The sequence below is a fragment of the Hippocampus guttulatus genome, chromosome 2 (assembly GCF_054856545.1).
Source record: "Hippocampus guttulatus isolate MCC_2025c chromosome 2, RoL_Hgut_1.0, whole genome shotgun sequence".
NCBI classification, from domain to species: Eukaryota; Metazoa; Chordata; class Actinopteri; order Syngnathiformes; family Syngnathidae; genus Hippocampus; species Hippocampus guttulatus.
The window spans coordinates 33,740,517-33,758,844 of record NC_141262.1 but is presented as its reverse complement, the minus strand read 5'-3'; the positions used below and the strand labels follow the sequence as shown (position 1 = coordinate 33,758,844).

At 41.7% G+C, this 18,328-nt stretch overlaps 1 protein-coding gene and 3 non-coding genes across 5 annotated transcripts; all 4 read right to left on the bottom strand.

The window, feature by feature from the left end:
- Positions 1-2,151: 2,151 nt before the first annotated feature.
- polr1a (RNA polymerase I subunit A) lies at positions 2,152-18,299 on the bottom strand. 2 transcript variants are annotated; one of them, XM_086105814.1, is made up of 37 exons: positions 17,966-18,293; positions 17,583-17,691; positions 17,328-17,423; positions 17,070-17,219; positions 16,677-16,781; positions 16,415-16,500; positions 15,846-15,934; positions 15,426-15,506; positions 15,139-15,256; positions 14,914-15,055; positions 14,666-14,833; positions 13,689-13,811; positions 13,019-13,246; positions 12,773-12,880; positions 12,529-12,675; positions 11,977-12,168; positions 11,684-11,833; positions 11,386-11,569; positions 11,226-11,308; positions 10,700-10,858; positions 9,589-9,687; positions 8,844-8,996; positions 8,640-8,722; positions 8,394-8,559; positions 7,787-7,910; positions 7,587-7,687; positions 7,300-7,499; positions 6,211-6,378; positions 5,983-6,118; positions 5,696-5,856; positions 5,487-5,616; positions 5,261-5,368; positions 4,537-4,791; positions 4,140-4,340; positions 3,784-3,901; positions 3,545-3,709; positions 2,152-2,563 (listed from the first exon to the last, which is right to left on the bottom strand). In XM_086105814.1, the coding sequence occupies exons 1-37, from the start codon at positions 18,040-18,042 to the stop codon at positions 2,463-2,465; spliced, it is 5,064 nt and encodes a 1,687-aa protein (XP_085961940.1). In that variant the 5' UTR covers positions 18,043-18,293; the 3' UTR covers positions 2,152-2,462. The 2 variants fall into 2 exon arrangements, with proteins under 2 accessions (XP_085961940.1, XP_085961942.1); XM_086105816.1 differs by lacking the exons at positions 2,152-2,563; positions 3,545-3,709; positions 3,784-3,901; positions 4,140-4,340 and adding an exon at positions 4,347-4,461 and having other exon boundaries at positions 17,966-18,299.
- On the bottom strand, positions 8,187-8,322 carry LOC147209806 (small nucleolar RNA SNORA5). The gene has a single exon (XR_015100322.1). It is a non-coding gene; the product is annotated as a small nucleolar RNA SNORA5 (small nucleolar RNA).
- On the bottom strand, positions 10,196-10,332 carry LOC147209805 (small nucleolar RNA SNORA5). Its single transcript, XR_015100323.1, has one exon. It is a non-coding gene; the product is annotated as a small nucleolar RNA SNORA5 (small nucleolar RNA).
- On the bottom strand, positions 10,990-11,126 carry LOC147209804 (small nucleolar RNA SNORA5). The gene has a single exon (XR_015100324.1). It is a non-coding gene; the product is annotated as a small nucleolar RNA SNORA5 (small nucleolar RNA).
- Positions 18,300-18,328: the final 29 nt, after the last annotated feature.

Below are 18,328 nucleotides of genomic sequence, written 5' to 3'. Positions count from 1 at the left end.
AAGCTGTTTAAGTGTCTACTGGATTTGGTGCGCATGGATCTGTAGCGTCTGCCTGAGGGGAGTAGCTGGAAAAGGTGGTGGGCAGGGTGCGGGGGATCCAGGAGGATTTTCCGTGCCCTTGTCTTGATTCTTGCAGTGTGCAAGTCCTCAAGAGTGGGTAGGGCGGTGCCAACGTCCTAACTGTCCGTTGAAGTCGGATTTTGTCCTTTTTTGTGGCGGCCCCAAACCAAACCGTGATGGAAGAACACAGGATTGATTCGATGACTGCCGTGTAGTACTGTCGTAGCACCTCCTGTGGCAGGCCATGCTTCCTCAGCAGCCTCAGGAAGTACATCCTCTGCCGGGCCCTTTTCAGGATGGAGATGGTGTTGACTTCCCACTTCATGTCCTGGGAGACTGTGATTCCCAGGAACTTGAAGGTCTCGACGGTTGACACGGGGCAGTTGGATAGTGTGAGGGGCAACTGTGGAGAAGAATGTTTCCTGAAGTCCACGATCATCTCTACAGTCTTGAGCGTGTTCAGCCCGAGGTTGTGTCGGCTGCACCAGAGCTCCAGCTGCTCCACTTGTTGGCGGTACGCAGACTCGTCGCCGTCTTTGATGAGACCGATGACCGTGGTGTCGTCTGCGAACTTTATGAGTTTGACAGCTGGATCTGTTGAGGTGCAATCATTTGTGTAGAGAGAGAAGAGCAGTGGAGAGAGGACACATCCCTGTGGGGTTCCAGTGCTGGTGGTGCGTATTGATGATGTTGTTGCTCCCAGTCTCACCTGTTGTGTCCGTCGCGTCAGGAAGCTGAGGATCCACTGGCAGATCGTAGGGGACACACCGAGGTGGAGAAGTTTGGGGGTGAGGAGTTCCGGGATGATGGTGTTGAACGCAGAGCTGAAATCCACAAACAGAATCCTTGCATAGGTCCCTGTGCTGTCGAGGTGCTCGAGGATGTAGTGCAGACCTATGTTGACTGCGTCTTCCACAGACCTGTTTGCCCGGTAGGCAAACTGGAGAGGGTCCAGCAGGGGTCCGGTGACGTTCTTTAGGTGGTTCAGCACAAGGCGTTCAAAGGACTTCATGACCACAGACGTCAGGGCGACAGGCCTATAGTCGTTCAGTTCCGATGTTGCCGATTTCTTGGGAACTGGGATGATGGTAGACTGTTTGAAGCAGGATGGGACCTCACACAGCTCCAGAGATCTGTTGAAGATTTGTGTGAAGACCGGAGCCAGCTGGTCAGCGCAGACTTTCAGGCAGGAGGGGGACACTTTGTCGGGCCCCGCAGCTTTCTTGATCTTCTGCTGCTTCTGTATAGGGAGCCAGTGAAGAGATGCCAGAATAGGAGTTATGTGCTCCCTCTGACGAGTACCAGTCAAGAGGCGAGCAGCGGCATTTTGGACCAGCTGGAGGCGCTTAATGGAGGATTGGCTCACTCCAAAGTAAAGGGCATTGCAGTAATCGAGCCGGGATGTGACGAAGGCATGAATTACTGTCTCAAAGTGTTCATGAGAGAGGAGAGGTTTTACTTTGGCCAGCTGTCTAAGGTGAAAGAAGCTGCATTTGACAACGGCACCAATTTGCTGGTCAAGTTTGAAATCACTGTCCAGTTTAAGACCCAAGTTTGAGACTGTTGACTTAAGATAAGGGGACAGGGGGCCCAAGTCTACAGGATGGGATGTACAAGGGCCACTGGGACCAAACGGTATCACCACAATTGTAGAGCACTAAATGCAAGTATGTCGTCCCTACAATTAAATACAAAACCTCCTGATTTATATAGTGCTTTCACAACAGCTGCAGCTGTAATAAAGCGCTTAACAAAACAGTTAACATCAAGTAAAATAATAAGCACAACACGTAACATAAAACACAGTCGTGCAATCTTCACCACTTTTCCCTCATATGCTTTGTTGTTTAAAGCAGTTTGAGATGAAACAGGAGAGAATTGAAGTGTCCTTTCACCAGTGGCTCAGAGACGTCATGCTGAAAATGTGCACACGTCGGCTACAAGCTAAGTTTCAAAGTCAACAAGAAATACAACCGAAGGGTACATAAAATAATTACTTCATGAGATAAAGAATACAAGTTCAAGCCACTGTAATGAAGATATGATGCAGTTTTCAACATTCATTCAAAAAAGCGGTTGAAGAAGAAAATGTATATTTTACATTTATTGTTAACAGACAAAACAGCCTGTCAGAAAACATTCATCTTGGGTAACAAACTGTGCTGTATAAATTCACCTTAATCTAGTCATTCAGGCTAATTAGATAATATATATTTCTAATTATGTATTCATTAATTTAGTTTCATCCAAACATGTCATGATACCCCTGTCTCATGTACTTGAGACGTGAGGTCAATAATCGTTTTTTTTTTCATGCAACCAGAACATGAATATTGTCATTGTCCAATGAAAAGCATGACTCTCCAAAATGTGTACAATGATTTCACAAAGCAGCATCTTCTCTACTGCAGGGGTTGTTTGAGCTCAAATAGTCCTGTTCCTCCTTTGACAACCTTCCCCACCACCAGGCAAGCTGATGGCGACACGAGCTGATCACAAGAGCCTGGGGAGAAAAAAAAAGTCAAGAGCATAAAATATGACTACAGACTTCCTGTGTTTAAACATATTCGGTATTGTAGTCCTCAGCATGTTGCTCTTTTTTTTTTATTAATCTGTCATAGTGAGCAAGGAATCCACCAACTCTGACATCACTTATGTTTCACCGTTTTATATCTATCTATCTACAGTATCTATCTATCTAGGATAGATAATTTTTTTTTTAAATAATGACCTGAAAAATTGCCCTAAACACATCCTCAGGATGCCACCTCAACAAATTAAACGGATCAGATTGAAATTATGAACATCATATATTCAAAAGTTGGTCCATTTTTTCGTGTTTTCTGAAAAAAATGACTTAAGCTACACGGTATTATTTTGGGAACGTGATGATATCTATTTGAACAGTTTTCAGTTTATTGTATTGCTACTGCCAAAATCTTTATGTGGCCTGAAGCAGAATTTCAGTGACCACAGCCTCACATTTGTGCTTGACTTCTATGGATTCAAGTGTTATACTTCTACATAGCGTTTTGCGTTTGTGACACCTCATTCATTTGTTTTAACGTGTTTAAAAAAATGATCACACTTTTTGCGGACCCCCCCAAGCAGCCTCTTAGTGTACCGGTGCCTCAGCCAGCTCTGGCTGGACTAAGCTACTTGTGTCAGCATATAAAATTCCTTTGGCTCTTTGACTACATTCACTGTTTTGCCTCTTTTAGCTTCTTTGTCCCGTTCACCCATTTTGTCAAAATACTTTTGTGTCAGAGTTTTTTTTTCTCCGCAACACATGATAATATACTGAACACAGTTATTTTTGGAATATTACAAATATTTGATAAATTATTTGAACCAATGTCACTTTCTACATTCTTTCGGATAACCTGTGTTCCTAGGCTTGAACTATAGGCCCATGAGGAAGAAGTCGTTGGAAACAACAATTACATAGCATTTTCTTTTGTCATTTGTATTAGCAAATGCTCACCCAGCATGGTAGCCTGTTTGAGGAATTTGTAGCTGGTCTCAAAAGTCATTTGCTGCAGAGGGGAGGAATTGGACCTAATGGCATGGCGGTTCAGTGGCTTGTATACCCCTTCAAAACACATGTAGTCTGCCACGAGTGACAAATGTCTGGGATCCACCTCGATACCTAGAAGGAGAAAAATCGTGAGCCAGAGTGGTTCTGAACTTGTCAGGGGTTGTGCAGTGAGTGGGTATGTGTACCATAAACAGCAAAAACATCTTTGATTTCTTTCTCTATGACTTTGAGAGCCACTTCAATGCCGTAGGTGTTCGCCATGACATGGACCTCATTGGAATATAGTCTGTTAAGATCCAGGATCTGGAGGAGAATACAGTCAAAAAGATGATCACACTAACAGAGCAATCAGATCTTAGTAATTGTAATTGTATGTTGACATCAATTAAAAAAAAGCAACAAAAAAAAAAAGATAAATCGGAACAACAAAAGGTAAAGCATATGTAGATATACAGTAGCAAATATCACTTTGAAAATCCCTAAATGTCTTTTAACAAATATGACTGCAATGCGTAGCCACAAATATCTTGGAATCACATACATCACTGTACTCAAACATTTTGTACATGTTGATGCCCTCCGTGTTGAGAACCATCTCTTTTTCTCCAGTCTGAGTTGTGGTCTCACTCAGAAGGCATCGAGTTAGGCCCCTGGTTTCCATGATGATGGCGTCTTGGGCCAATGTTGACACAACTGACGTCAGGTCGAGGTGCACTTTGTTCACTGGCAAAGCCAGGTCCAACTGTCAACGAGAGCAATACCAAATCCTGTAGGTTTAATGACGTGATTGGTGAATTCATTTGACTGTCGCTTCGCACCAAGGTTGTTTGTATGGAGGCCTCCAGTTATAAGTGGGAGCGGCTCTAACAGAAGAGGAAAGCATGCAGAAAAAATTGTGCTAACAAATACAAGACTGTATTGACTGAATGAAAACTTACTTCACACCAGAGTTCATATTTGAGGTCATAGCAGTAGCCCTCTATTTCTGGATGGGAATTCAGAACGGCGTTCACTCTCATCTGATCGAGAGACTCCTGTGCTCCCCCACTTGGTGGTTGTTTCTTTCGCATCTGCAATTTCACACCCATGGACTCCATTTGGGAGTCCTCCACACTCATCTCCGCATTCTCTTGCGCCTCATCTTCCTCCTCATCGTCCTTATCCTCAGCTTCCTCTTCGCTATCATAATCGACCTACAGAGGAAGAGAGTAGTGCAGGTGTCAAATGGCAAATAGTCTCTATAAGCTTGACAGTCATTCCTGAAATTATTGTAAGGAGCCAGCAAGAACTGCAGCGAACAGTTTTTCCATGACTGTACAATATGCAAATGCACTCGACTACCGTAATAAACGGAACAAATCAGGCTCTTTCAAGAAGAAAGAGGCTATGTAGCCATCTTGATGTTATTGAAGCAAATATGAAAGATTGTAAACAATGGCGCCCTCCAAACAGTGTGCATTAATGCTGATTTTAGAACTATACCGTTTATTTCTTAAAATACTGTATGACTTTTCTTCATGGGAAAGAAAAGATGAATTATTTGTTGAACTGAGTGTTAGAGTCAAAGACTGGTGAAGGCTCCTTCAAGAATGTTATTTTTACCCCAGAAGTGTTCTAACGCTACAGTATAGTACGGCACATTATGTTCATTTATCCTCTTACTTCCTCTTCTTGCTTGTCTTTTCTCTTGGCATCTGAGGCGTCAGCATCGCCTTCATTCGCCTGGTCATCAACAATTTCTCTCTCTGGCTCTTCCTCCCCATCTCCCCCCTGACAACAGAAAGATGGTAACATGAAGAAAAGATAAGCAGCAAGAAGTTTAAAAAAAAAAAAAAAGAAAGAAAGAAGTGAAACATATGATTAATATACTTTATATGTCAAGCTATACCCCTTCTATATCAGCCACTTGATTGTCATCATTGTCTTTGTCCTTGAGGGTGGCCCTCCTGGTCTCCACAGCAATAGATGCCAGCTTGGCGCTGCGTTTTTCAATGGCTTTTAGGAGAAGTTCAAAAAATCTGAGGGGAGCGTCATAAACAACGAGGTTAGGTGGTTTTAATTAGAACCGTCTTCAATGGTAGGATATTAATGGTGAACCTCGTTTCCATGTAGTGGAGGATCTGTTGGGGTGAGAGCTGTTTATCTCCAGCGTAATGGTCAGGCTGAAGAAAGCTGAAAGTGATTTTGAATGTCCGCATCTTTGACTGAGGGAGACGATCGATGCGCAGTGTCTCGACCACATCGACTTTGTGCAGTACCTGCTCTCACACGCAGTTCACAAAGTACAGGAGAAAATAGAAAGGGACAAGTGAAGCCAGCAACAAGACAAACAAATAAATGAATGCAAAAAGACAACTAAAAAAATAACCAAGATCCGTTCTTACCTCAGCCAAGCAGACTCTGGTCAGTTTTCTGCGGAGTTTCTGAGCTCTCTTTAATGCCTTCTTGCTGTTCAGCACTGGAACACTCATCATGGGAGTTTTGATGTTGGAGCTGGCCACCATCAGGATCTCTCTCAGTCTGTGACACAGCCAAAGATAACCGTGATCAACTTTTCTTTTAATGCATACATATATTGACTGCAACTGACAGTCATAACATCTTGACATTACCGAGGTATTCCTAATGTGACATTCATCTCTCCCCTGCCAGCAAAGTGGAAGGTGTTGAGGGTCATTTGGGTAGAGGGCTCACCGATGGACTGAGCTGCCAGCAGACCCACCGCTTCCCCTGGATCACACAGTGACCGTTGCCACTTGTAATGCAACAGCTGTCTAAGTCTGAAAACGAATAATAACGAGAACAAGAGCACTGAGACCAAGACAAGAAGCGTGCTTTGCACACACCTCTGGCGGGAGATCAAATGTATGCATCATACGGACAAATACCTTCAGCACAAAATACGAACGTTTCTTTTGTGAAAACAATTCCTCAACAAACATTTATGTCTTTTGAAAGTACACTATATGTTAAAAACTTAAATGTACAGTATGAAAAGGTTGAGAAATTACAAAGATAGCACTGGTTAAACTGCTCAACTCTCTCTATTTCAGGGGTGCCCAAACTTTATGGACCGAAGATCGACTTTTCGATCAACCAACCTCCCGCGATCGACCCGTTACCGCACACGCGCACGCCGTGATGAGCAACAGCCTGACACGGAGGCATGCGACGCACTTTTGCAGCCTGTTAACGATCGTAGCTCACACGTACCGTTTTAAAGTGCTTCCCTCGGCCCTCTAGATTCCTATTCTTTGCCCGTGCCCTCGGTGAATTGTACACTAAACAAACTCTGAATGAGAATAATGATAACGAAAAAAGATATAGCGCAACAGCTCTGATCACGAGCTGCAATTGCAGACTGCTGAGCGCTAACAACTTCCGGCACGCGCCACCATAGGTTAAGATTTACCTGCTTTATTTTATTTTTTTAACTACTTTTTGTGAAAATGAGACTGATAGGATGATTAAGGTGCAGTGTACATTAACAAAAAATATATATATTACTAATATGCACAAAGACACACAAATGGTTGTTTGCTTTTTTTTTCTCCTCTACAACCTTCGCGAACGACCTGTGACCAGCCCGCGATCGACATAATGGGCACCCCTGGTCTATGTGCTTACATATTTGTCCAAGATGATAACACAGATGAGGTGTCCATAATAAGACCGCTCATCGCATTATCGTCGTTGTTTACCTGTCTGCATCCAAGCCTTGTTGACAAATTGTGTCTCGATTCTGCAAGTATTTCTCGGTGATGTTGTGAAAACTTTCAGAAACAGATCCAAAGCTGAGATCAGGCCTAAACACGCTCAGGCAAGGCTCAGGGCAGCGGGAGGACTTTCTTGTGTATTTTGATTGTCCAGCTTCATTAAGAGCACGCCACTGTTCTATCAGCTGGAGGAAGATTAACGGTGGCAATGAAAATGTGCAAATAGGATCACGTTTAAGGTGTTAATCCTAAAAACAATGTGACAGGAATACCTTCAGAACAGCTGCATCTCTGCCACACACATTTTGCATTGCGCCTTGTTCAGTCCGCTTCAGTTTGGCCATCCTCTTTTGGGAAAACAATAGGAATGCTCCTGTAACAGATTACAATACAATAGGAGGATTGTAGTCAGTAGTTGTAGTGACATGAAGCGAAATAAGTAACATTTGAAGTGTCTACGTAATTTATGTACCTCTGCGAGGACAAGCCAGCTCTCTCTTTGCTTTCCAGCGCTGTATGGCTGAAAAATGTTGACTGGCACCTTGAGGGTCCAACTGTGCTAACACCTCATCTAAGCCCTGGGACTTCCGTATTACCTACAGCAACATCAAATTGTTTATTATGTTGCAATTATACAAAGAGTCCCAGTAATTTATTAATCCAAGCATGTTTTTTCAACATTTCATGAAAATGAGAAAAATAACTCTCAGATTTTAGCTCCCTACTTAGCAAGTGGAATGCTACGTAATGTGCAAATGCCGTAATGCACCCACATTTGGGAAGACCTAAATTATGCAAAGACATTTAAACAATATTCCAAAACCTCACATATTTGCCATTAAGAATGGATTACAAAGTATTTTAGCTACAAAATCTGTGTGTAGTAAAATTTATCCCCGATGGCCACATTACAGGACAATGGGGCCCATCTACTACATTTTCACTGTGGCAGCCATTTTGGCCAGTGGCATTCACTGAAGAGGACGCACTGAATTTGACAAGGCTGCCGTTTTGTTCATTTAGTACTGTCAGAAAATTATTAGTAGAGCATGGCTGATTTGCAACAACTGCAGATTCACCTCAAAATTGTCCTCTATGAAGGGAAACTGCCTGGGCTGCAGGAACTGTGTCTTAGGGATATCAAGCCCATCTTCACCATACAGGAACTGGACTACAGATCCATCGCTGTCCCTCACCGTCAGATCATACTGGACTACCAAACCCTCCAGATGCTTTATAACACACCTACAGAGGTATGAGAAGTACAACAACATGAGTGGAACCTTTTTTCTTCTTCCATTTCTGCCTCTCAAGGGTTGATTTACCTCTGCAGGTATCCTGATCTGGACGTTTTTACAGCAGTATCCACGAGTCCTTCTCTGCCAGCCATGCAATGGAAGAAAAATTCCTGATGGTAGCATGACCACAAAGTTAACAGTAACATTAAATGCTTAGCCTGCGGTCATTTTTCCAATCTTTAGGGGGAGGGAAAAAAAAAAAAAAAACTAAGCTTGGATACAAACACACACCTGTGGTTTGATGCCTGTGAGGAACCTCCCAGAAACAAAACCCCCAGCACCGGGCGCTGGGTCATACGGCTGGAAGCAGGGTAATGATTTTCCAGATGGCATGAGTGGAGGTCTACGGCCCTCTAACTCAATCTGACCTAGTAGACACGAGATCTGACACATGCACACAAATAATGAAGCTTGCAGGGTCAATCGTTTACGACAGGGGTGCGATCGACTGCAGGCTAGTCCCAAGTCGATCGCGAGGGGTGTAAAGGGAAATGGGTGGGAAAAAAAAGATTTGTATATCTGTGTGCGTGTTTTTATAATCTATATTTTTGTGTTAGTGTACACTGCACCCTAAGCATCCGATCAGTTTCGAGAAGGTAAATAAAATGCATATTTAACATTAATTTTTTTCCCTCTATTATTCTCATTGAAAGTTTGTTTCTTCTGTAATTCACCGATAGCACTGGCAAAGAATGGGTATTTGGAGAGCCAGGAGAAGCATTTCAAAACGGTACACATACAGTACGTACGATAGTTTTTGCACTTAACACACTGCAACAGTGCATCCCCTGCCGCCGCATCAGGTCTCTACTAAGGTAGGAAGTAATTTCCTTTTCACAAACTCTGATACCAAATTTTTCTGTTTTGTCCATGTTAGGGGCGTGCGTCCTTGATCTACGAGGTTATATGAATATTGAGGCAGTGGAAGTCTAATGAATTTCAATCTCATCGAGAAGAGAGGAGCAGGCATATATACCTGCATGGTGTTGACGGTGGAACCCTTGGCACCTGACTGGACCATCAGTTGGAGGTTATTGTCGGGGAAAGACGTGTGGAGGCCAACTGGCATACACACCTACAAGGGACAAGATAGACTCATCGGAATTAAAGAGCCCTGCAATATACACTTCAAACTGGGTGTGGCGGTTTATTCACAACTCCCACATATTTGCAGTTTGTCACAGCTATTTTCTTTTAGGGGAAAATATTCTTCATTATTCATTGACAATGTAATTTATGTACCATGGGTTCATGATGGTGTACTTGCTAAGTGCATGATGCTGATGCTACATGATCCGATTCCGTTTAAGTCCTTTGCCGTCATCTTGTGTCATCAATACGAAATTAGAAACCTTTTGGGGAATTATTTGCAGATTTGTAGCGGTGTTTGGTCACTATGCACCACAAATTTTGGGTATTCATCACTGTTTGTCTACATTGTAGATGACTAAAGCACTATGCATGTTGACACTACCTACAAGCACTGATGATTAGCTAAGCTTGGAAGAGTATGGACAACTCGCATCAAGTAAAATATTTTAAAAACACTGACTTATTATAGGTTTCCAGCTATAGCATTTACTGTTTGTGTGTAGCACGTATTTATCCCCACAGGCCATGTTGGAGCACAACGGGGCCCACGAACTACAGCTTTAATGTCGCAGCCATTTTGGCCAGTAGCACTCATTGGGAAGGATGTACTGAATTTGACAAAGCTGCAATAGTTGATAATGATCTTGTCCTTGATCGCATACCTGTGACTTTGGCACTGCTGACTATGTTAGTGTGACATAACAGCATGTTTTAGATCTGTCCCTCCTCCAACACACCTTAACCAAATGACCAGCTCACCAGCAAGCTTTGTAGAAGCCCGATAACAACTCTGATCAATTGAACCAGCTGTGTTGGAGGAGGGAAACATCGAACACATGCAGGACGGTGGCCCTCGAGGACCTGATTTGGATACCCCTGTCTTGGAGTCTTCTGTTTTGAATCTGATGATAAGTTACGTTGTCGAACTAAAACAACAGTAAACAAAAAAAAAAATAGTGGTGATAGCATGAATAGTTTAAAAGTTGATACGTTACCTTGTTAATGTCATTGTTCACTTGGTTGGCGACTTCTTTGAATTTGTGGTCAGCCATGCTAAAATCTCGCTGGTCTGGGTTTAGATGAGCATCCTGCCAACGGCTCTTGGCCTCTGCCTCATCCACGTCAGGAGGGAGGTTGAATGCTGCCTGGAGGGCCTAAGAAATGAATAGAAGGATGATTACCATGTCAAAACTGAAATCTCTCCCCTAGAAGGACTGTTGTTGTTACCATTCTTTGAAACACATTCTGTATAAGACCAAAGCTAGTGCAAGCTTTCACATTTAGTGTTTGTGTGGAGTACATATTTATGCCCAGAGGCCATGATGGAGCACAATGGGGCCCACAAACTCCATCTTCACTGTTGCAGCCATTTTGGCCAGTCGCACCCACCGCGGAGGATACACTGAATTTGACACGGCTGCGGTATTTTGCACTGCTCTGTTTGCAGTTTGACCGATGAGAGTAAAGATGTTGACCTTTTGAAGCAAACAAGAACGATGAGGAGGAGCTGCTTGAACTCACTCTTGTGCCGATTTTCAGTGATTCTTGGATAATCCTTTTCCTCTTTTTGTTGGCACCGGGTTTCACAAGAATATCCTCAACGCCTCATAGAAAAAAAACATAGCAGAGGTAAAGATTTTGAAATATCTCTGTGGGAAAAGAAAACAATGTCTTCATTTACCCAGCGTGAATCCTCGATATAACTGAAGGTAAGCAGTAAAGAGCCTGGCCAGACAGCTGAGCAGTTTGCCACTGGTCTCCCCTCCATAAAGTTCATAGCAGCAATGAACCAGACCATATGCAGAGGAGCCGTAGTGAGCTTTGTCCAGAACGCCCACTAACAACTCACCCTGACGGATAACCACCTAACAAGTACAATACATTTTAAAAGTAAACCGTTCAATCTCATTTTCATAACTTGCTGCCATGATTCAATTCCTGTAAGCAACAAAAACAGGTGTGCGTATGTGTGTATCCACCTGTGAGTCACACATGGTGTCAGGTTGATATCCTGGAGTCGCTCGTGGGGGAACTTGGATCCATGATTTACTGGGGATTTTTGATTTCCCGACCAGATTTAAAGGCACAGCCTTTTCTGGAATAACATTGAGCAGCAGGGTAGACACCACCTATAAAAGGGCAAGGCAATGTTTATCTCCGCTTTCCATGATCACTTCATAGCCATGAAGCTAACAAAGACTTCTTTCCCCTGTTGCACAGAAATTTGGTGTAATCTTCGTTAAAAAGTCAAGGATCACAGATGTCACACTACCTGCTTCCCTGTCCAGAGTTTCTGTGGCTTGAGTAATGCAGGTTGGAGCAGTTTGACTCGGCCTGGTTTGTCAGTCAGTCCTCTGTACACAAGCTCAGTGTACTGATCTCTTGTGAAGAAACAGCCTCGAATTGTCATGCGTGCACCGGAAACCATGTGATCCTGGATCAAGCCAGCCAGGGGCTTTCCATCCTGATGAAAGAAAGAACAAACTAGTGATAAGTATGTAATGCAATGTATGTATGTTCCATTAACCTGCCACGCATGTTTTTGAAATGTAGGAGGAAGACACATGATGCCGACACAGGCATTCAAACACCGCACATGAAGGCCGGAGCCGAAATCAAACCCTGCGTCTCTGCACCATATGTGCTAACTAGTTGCCCACCGTGCCACTCTGTAAAAGATTAACTATCTGAAACATTTAAGTGTGATGAATATGAAGGGTGGGGGCGGTACCTTTTCACAGCATTGTAAATCAATCAACATTAGAGCAATTGTTTGCTTTTGCAACTGTCAAGGTGAACTAATTGCAGGCATGCATTAATCTACCTTTGGCACAAGGTACTGTTGGTTGGTACTGACTAACGTGTAGGCCTCAGCTCGACCAAGCTCACTCTGAGGGAAGTGGGCATTCATCTCATCTCCATCAAAGTCTGCATTGTAAGCTTTGCAGTTAGCATAGTGGAGCCTCAGGACCTGTTGCACAAAACAAGTAAACCCGTCTAAATGAATAATGTAATAGAGTCCTATGGTTGACAGTGATTAAAACTGTTCACTAAATAGGTGTACAGACCTTCTCTCCTGGCAAGATGCGTGCACAGTGAGCCTGTATTGACGGTCGGTGCAACGTTGGCTGTCTGTTCAACAACAAGACATCTCCGTTCTTAATATGACGGTTCACCTTGAGAAACAAAGACAGACCACCAATTGACGATGGTACGACAGCTTGCACGGGATGCTTAATTTTATGTCCAAATAAAGGTAGCGGCTTGTCCAACACAATGAGCGTAAGCATAGAAATTCCTTTTCACTGACTCACTAATTTCATTGGCATCCTGTGTGGACCTGGACAGGGCGTGAGCAGCTGCTTAGCAACCGCTTCTCTTTGTGCAAAGTTACTTGGTGACAAGATGGTTCTCCTGCCATCTTCGCTAATGACCATAGTGGCACCTGGGTGGACATTTGGCCCATTCAGGACAGCCTGACGAAGCTCCTTCACATTCCACGGCGTGACAGGCTGTGGGTAGGTCAGCTTTGTTGCAAACACCTGCACAGACATGAGAAACTGGTCAACAAATTTGTACTCCTTTTTTCATCTAGCACATCAGGTTTTCATAATAGTAATAATAATTACTATTATAGGATATTTAATATATTCAGTGGAATGTTGTTGTTTTTTTCTGGAATGTCATCGCTCTAAATAACATAGCATGAGATATCTGTATTGTGCAAGATTTTAGAGGTAAAATTGAAAAACAAAAAATTAAAATATCTCCAAAACATTATGTGCTCGAAAAAAGTAAAGACACTTTTGAAATCAGCTTTAAAATACTTGTGGACACATATGCAATCTGATTAAAATTTGCTATCGACCAGTAATGACAGTCATGAAGAAACTCAACGGTACTATTTACTTGTGACTATTTTCCACCAAAAGTGCATTTATTTATGGGGATATATTTTAAAAAAAATGATTGACTCAAACATACCATTGGAATTCCAATCTCATTGGTTCCGATGTACATATCCGGACAGATGACAGACCTTGCAGCATAATCAACTCTTTTGCCCATCATGTGTTTACGGAATAATCCATCCTTTTTCTCCAGGATCTACAAAGGAAAAATAGGACACTTAAAAAGTCAGGAACATGACATTAAAAATTTTGAAATGATGACGTAGTCAGCCCACTTTTCTTTCAGGGTGACAGGAAAGCATTGCAACACAAATAATAAATTGTTCACCTGAGCAATCATGTAATTATACAGTGAATTATTAAAATTAGTCATTGACATTAAAAGCTAGAACAGATGGAAATTGTTCAGGGTATCAGATCTGTGCTGCTTGAGATTTGATCACATTTTGTAGGCTTTATAACCCTCCATCCAGCCATCCATTATTTGAAACGCTTGATCCTCGTGAGATTCGAAGGCGTGCTGGGGCCTATCCCAGCTGCCTTCAAGCAGTAGGCGGGGTTACTGTATGAAACTGCATTTAAGACAAGAGCTCCTGAGAAAATGCAAACATCAAACCCTCAATTTAATGAGATTGATGAAATCCTGATCTATGCCCTGCGAGGTGGACATGCCAATCAGTCGCCCAACGCGCCGCTGGCTTTATAACCAAGACAGAATATAGAATATTGTCATTATTAGTCACACCAAATTTGTTGCGATTTATTCATGATTTACGAGATCATACAAGTTTATTTGGCTTCCCTGGTTGTAACTGTGCTAATGACAAACTGTTTGCGTGAATGATTATTTTAATTATTCCTAAAAGAATAAAATAACTACCGGTAAATGAAAATGTTATTACAGTATCTGCACTCTACTATTATTATAGTAAATACCACTATCCCTCAAGTAGTGGGTTCGGGCAGATATTTATTATTGTAAATGACAGACTTAAGACAGCTTGTGTTTAGGTTTGGTCGCTGATGTTTGGCTTCTTTTGCACAATGTACCTGTCTGATTCCTGGGTACTTTTCCGACATAATTTTGTCCATGTCACTGTCAAAGACAATGTTGATGTGGGTCTGAAGGCGAATCCACATGTTGTAAAGTTTATCCGTTAATGTCGTTCCAGGAATCTCTGCGAGAAAAGATCGGTCTACCGCTTCAGCTGCCTGGGACTGATAAAATAAGGCAAAGGCAAAATGAAAATGCGTCATTTCTTCTTAAATTTAGACATACAGTATAGACAAAATCTTACCTCATCTTCCCGAGTATCTTTCTCTGAAGCCATGAGAGAAAGCAGTTTTCTTACGATTGTACTGTCCTTCATGACGGCTTGCATGTTGACCGTCTGACCGTTGGTAAACATCTGGTCACCCAGTCGATTGATTGGCCGATACCTGAAGAAAAAAGAAAGACTTTATAGTCACACATCTTGAAGCAAAACCATGCACAGATTTTTGTGAAAATGGCGGTGTTGTACCTAGAAGGTGGAACCACCATCAGCTCCAGAAAGAAGAGATCCGGAGAAAAACCTAACTCCTCTCCATCTGATCCGGAGTTGACCACCAACCCAGAAAATAGACACCTCAGGAAGAAGCCTGGAGAGAAAAGAGAGATGAGTGATATCGGTAAAACCATTCAATCTCCCATCTCCGTTGGCGAAGTCTTGTGGAATGCCAAGACATGGGCACATAATAACAATAGCTGGCAAATTGAAATGATTTCAAATGCCCTTTATCTAGTCTAGCCCCCTCAAAAAACACTCGCCTTCATTCTTCCACAGTTTGTTGATGTGTTCTCTGGCAGTACTGGCAGTCAAGTACGCTCTGTCTCCAGTCATCAGCTCTCCTATAAAAAAAATAAAAAAAGTACAATCAAAATATTGGTATCTATGTTAATGTCTTCCTTTTTCTGAGACATTTATCCTGTTCAGGGCAGGGGGATGGAGATAACAGCAGTCATCGAATCAATCCTGTGTTCTTACATCACGGTTTGGTTTGGCCAATAAAGATGATTCTGATTCTGAAAATGCCAGATAGCATTCATCATTCATGAAAAAAAAAGCGAAACAAATATGGCTTTCAACTCTGAGCCTTTTATCTGACCAAACGCACAAAATTAAAGGGGTATAAAGTACAATACTGCACGAGACTTAACGATTATAAGAAAAAGATGAGAAAGACTCACCATCAGGTTTGAGAATGCTTTGCGTGTCAGGGGGCAGCGTGACAATCAGCTTACTGTTGTGCTCACGTCGGATGGTGCACCGCTTGCTCCTGTTTGCACACAGTGTTTCATTAACATGTAAGTAATGCAGCACAAATCCCGACACAATGACAATTGAAAATTTCATTCATTCCAATTGGAAGGGAAAACATCTCCAGCAAAGTCATGCATTATTATGTACCCAACTCCAATGAAGTTGGGACCTTGTGTTAAACATAAATACGCTTTTTGGAACATGTTACAGCCATAAAATTTTAATTTAATGAATATTTGCTAAAAACGAAGTTTATCAGTTTGAACATAAAATATCTGGTCTTCGTCGTGTATTCAATTAAATATAGCTTGAATATGATTTGCAACTCATCGTATTCTGTTTCTATTTATGTTTCACACAACGTCCCAACTTCATTGGAATTGGGATGGTAATTATGAAAATAATTTAAAAGGGGGAATAATAAGGGACTGTGATGCTCTTATAATAGTGGTCCAATACAAGAGTTGGTTATGGTAAGCCTTTGATGTAGTATTACCTGCAATTGGGACATTTCCGACTTTGCATGTGAATTTTCCAGAAATCATTTATTAAACTGGCTTTTCTTTCGACAAGGTGTTTTATCTGGTGAGGGAAAAAAATAGTTAGACATGAATGAAAGAAAAGAACAAAGGGGTAGACCCAAATTGGTTAGGTTGTTATTCGTGTGAATATTCATTTATCACAATTACATGTTCATCATCCACCCAAAATAATATACTGTATAAATCTATATGTAGAGAGTGAATGTTTTTACTGACCGGCTTGCTGTTTCCCGAGATTTCAGATGTGACCACTGAATCTGTGAACTCTTTTAACTTCGCTGCAATATCATCACCAGTGGGGTTTCCTTGCTCTTCCAGAAACTAGCATAACCATATTCACACAAAAAAAAAACCAACAACAAAAAAAAAAACACCAGTGGTATCATGGTCAGTATTGTGAAATCGTACATCAAGAAAAACCCAGAATTTATTCATATTACAATACATATTTGAATAATAATCCATGCATTGTTTAGTGTTGTCTGCAGGATATCTGGATGAAATGTACAGTATGTATTGATTTAAAATGTATCCTACTTGTGATTCATGAAGGTGAAATTCAACATGTTGTTGTTATAATATGTTATAAATGTTAAGCTTAAACCTCACCTGGCTGAGAACTTCCTCTATCTGGTAAACCTGCTGTAAGGCTCCATAGTCCAGTAATTTCAGTTGGTTCAACAGTAGGTGGATGGCTGCCCGTGGACATGTTAACATTTGGCACATCAGACACGACCCACGAATCAACAGGTAGAGTTTCTGAAAAGGAGCAAAAACACAGGAAGAAAATAGAAAGGATATATTTTATGAAGCCATCACAAGTGTGTAAAAGTGCATGGGGCAACTGTGTGTGTGCATGATTCTTACGTCAAAAAATAGTGGGTTGTAAACAGGAAGAGGCAGCTCAACATGTCCCAGGTGTCCTGGACAGTGGCTGAAGTCCTGGCAGCAAGTAGAACATGTCTGATGGAACAAAAATAAACAAACAAACAAATAAATAGCAATCCTACTATTTCAAAGGTAATTGTCGCCACTGTCATTCATACCCACAACAACATTATTGGCTGACTTTTGGTCATTTTTGTTGTAAATAATATGAATGACAGCCATAAACACATCTACCTCTTTGTTGTCTGCTGGTCCCAGGGCCAAGTCATAGAGGCTATTTGGGAGCGTATTCCCAACACCATCAAGCATCCTTGAGTTGGTGATCGTCTTTACGCTCAACTTCCTAGACAAGACCAGAATATCCAACTTACTCACAACATATATTGACTGCACTTGATTTAGTTACACTTTAGATCAATATAAATTCCAATGCTAAAATTTCAAAGGAAGCGGCGAAAGTTCCTTCCTAAAAATAAGGTGGTTGTCAAATTTTTAAAATGGTGAATGACATGTTGTGAGGGGCTCAATAGATTTTAAAAAACAACAATTATAGTATTTAGTTTACATTAACTTTTGAACTTCAGTTTTAGCACGAAGCCAAAAGCTAACAAGCTTACCTGATCTCTTCGGCAGAGTACATGCCAAAAGACATGCCTTCCAATCGCCGCCATGGCACTTCTTTTCTAAAGAGCATATTTGATGATTAAACCGATTTGGGAAAGTTTACAACTAAAAAAATCATTCCGAGGTTTTCTGACCACATGCGACAAGAGGTCACGATACTGCTTTCTACCACGTGCCTCGTAGGACCCACGAACTCTCCAAAGTAGGTGGGGGCCGCACATATTGGATATAATTTAAGACATGGAATTTTAGACCAACAAAAAAGTAGATGTAAAAAATTGAAATACTATACTTAAATTAAATTCTCAATACGCCATATTCCAAAAACAAACATACAAACAAAAACCTTCATTTTG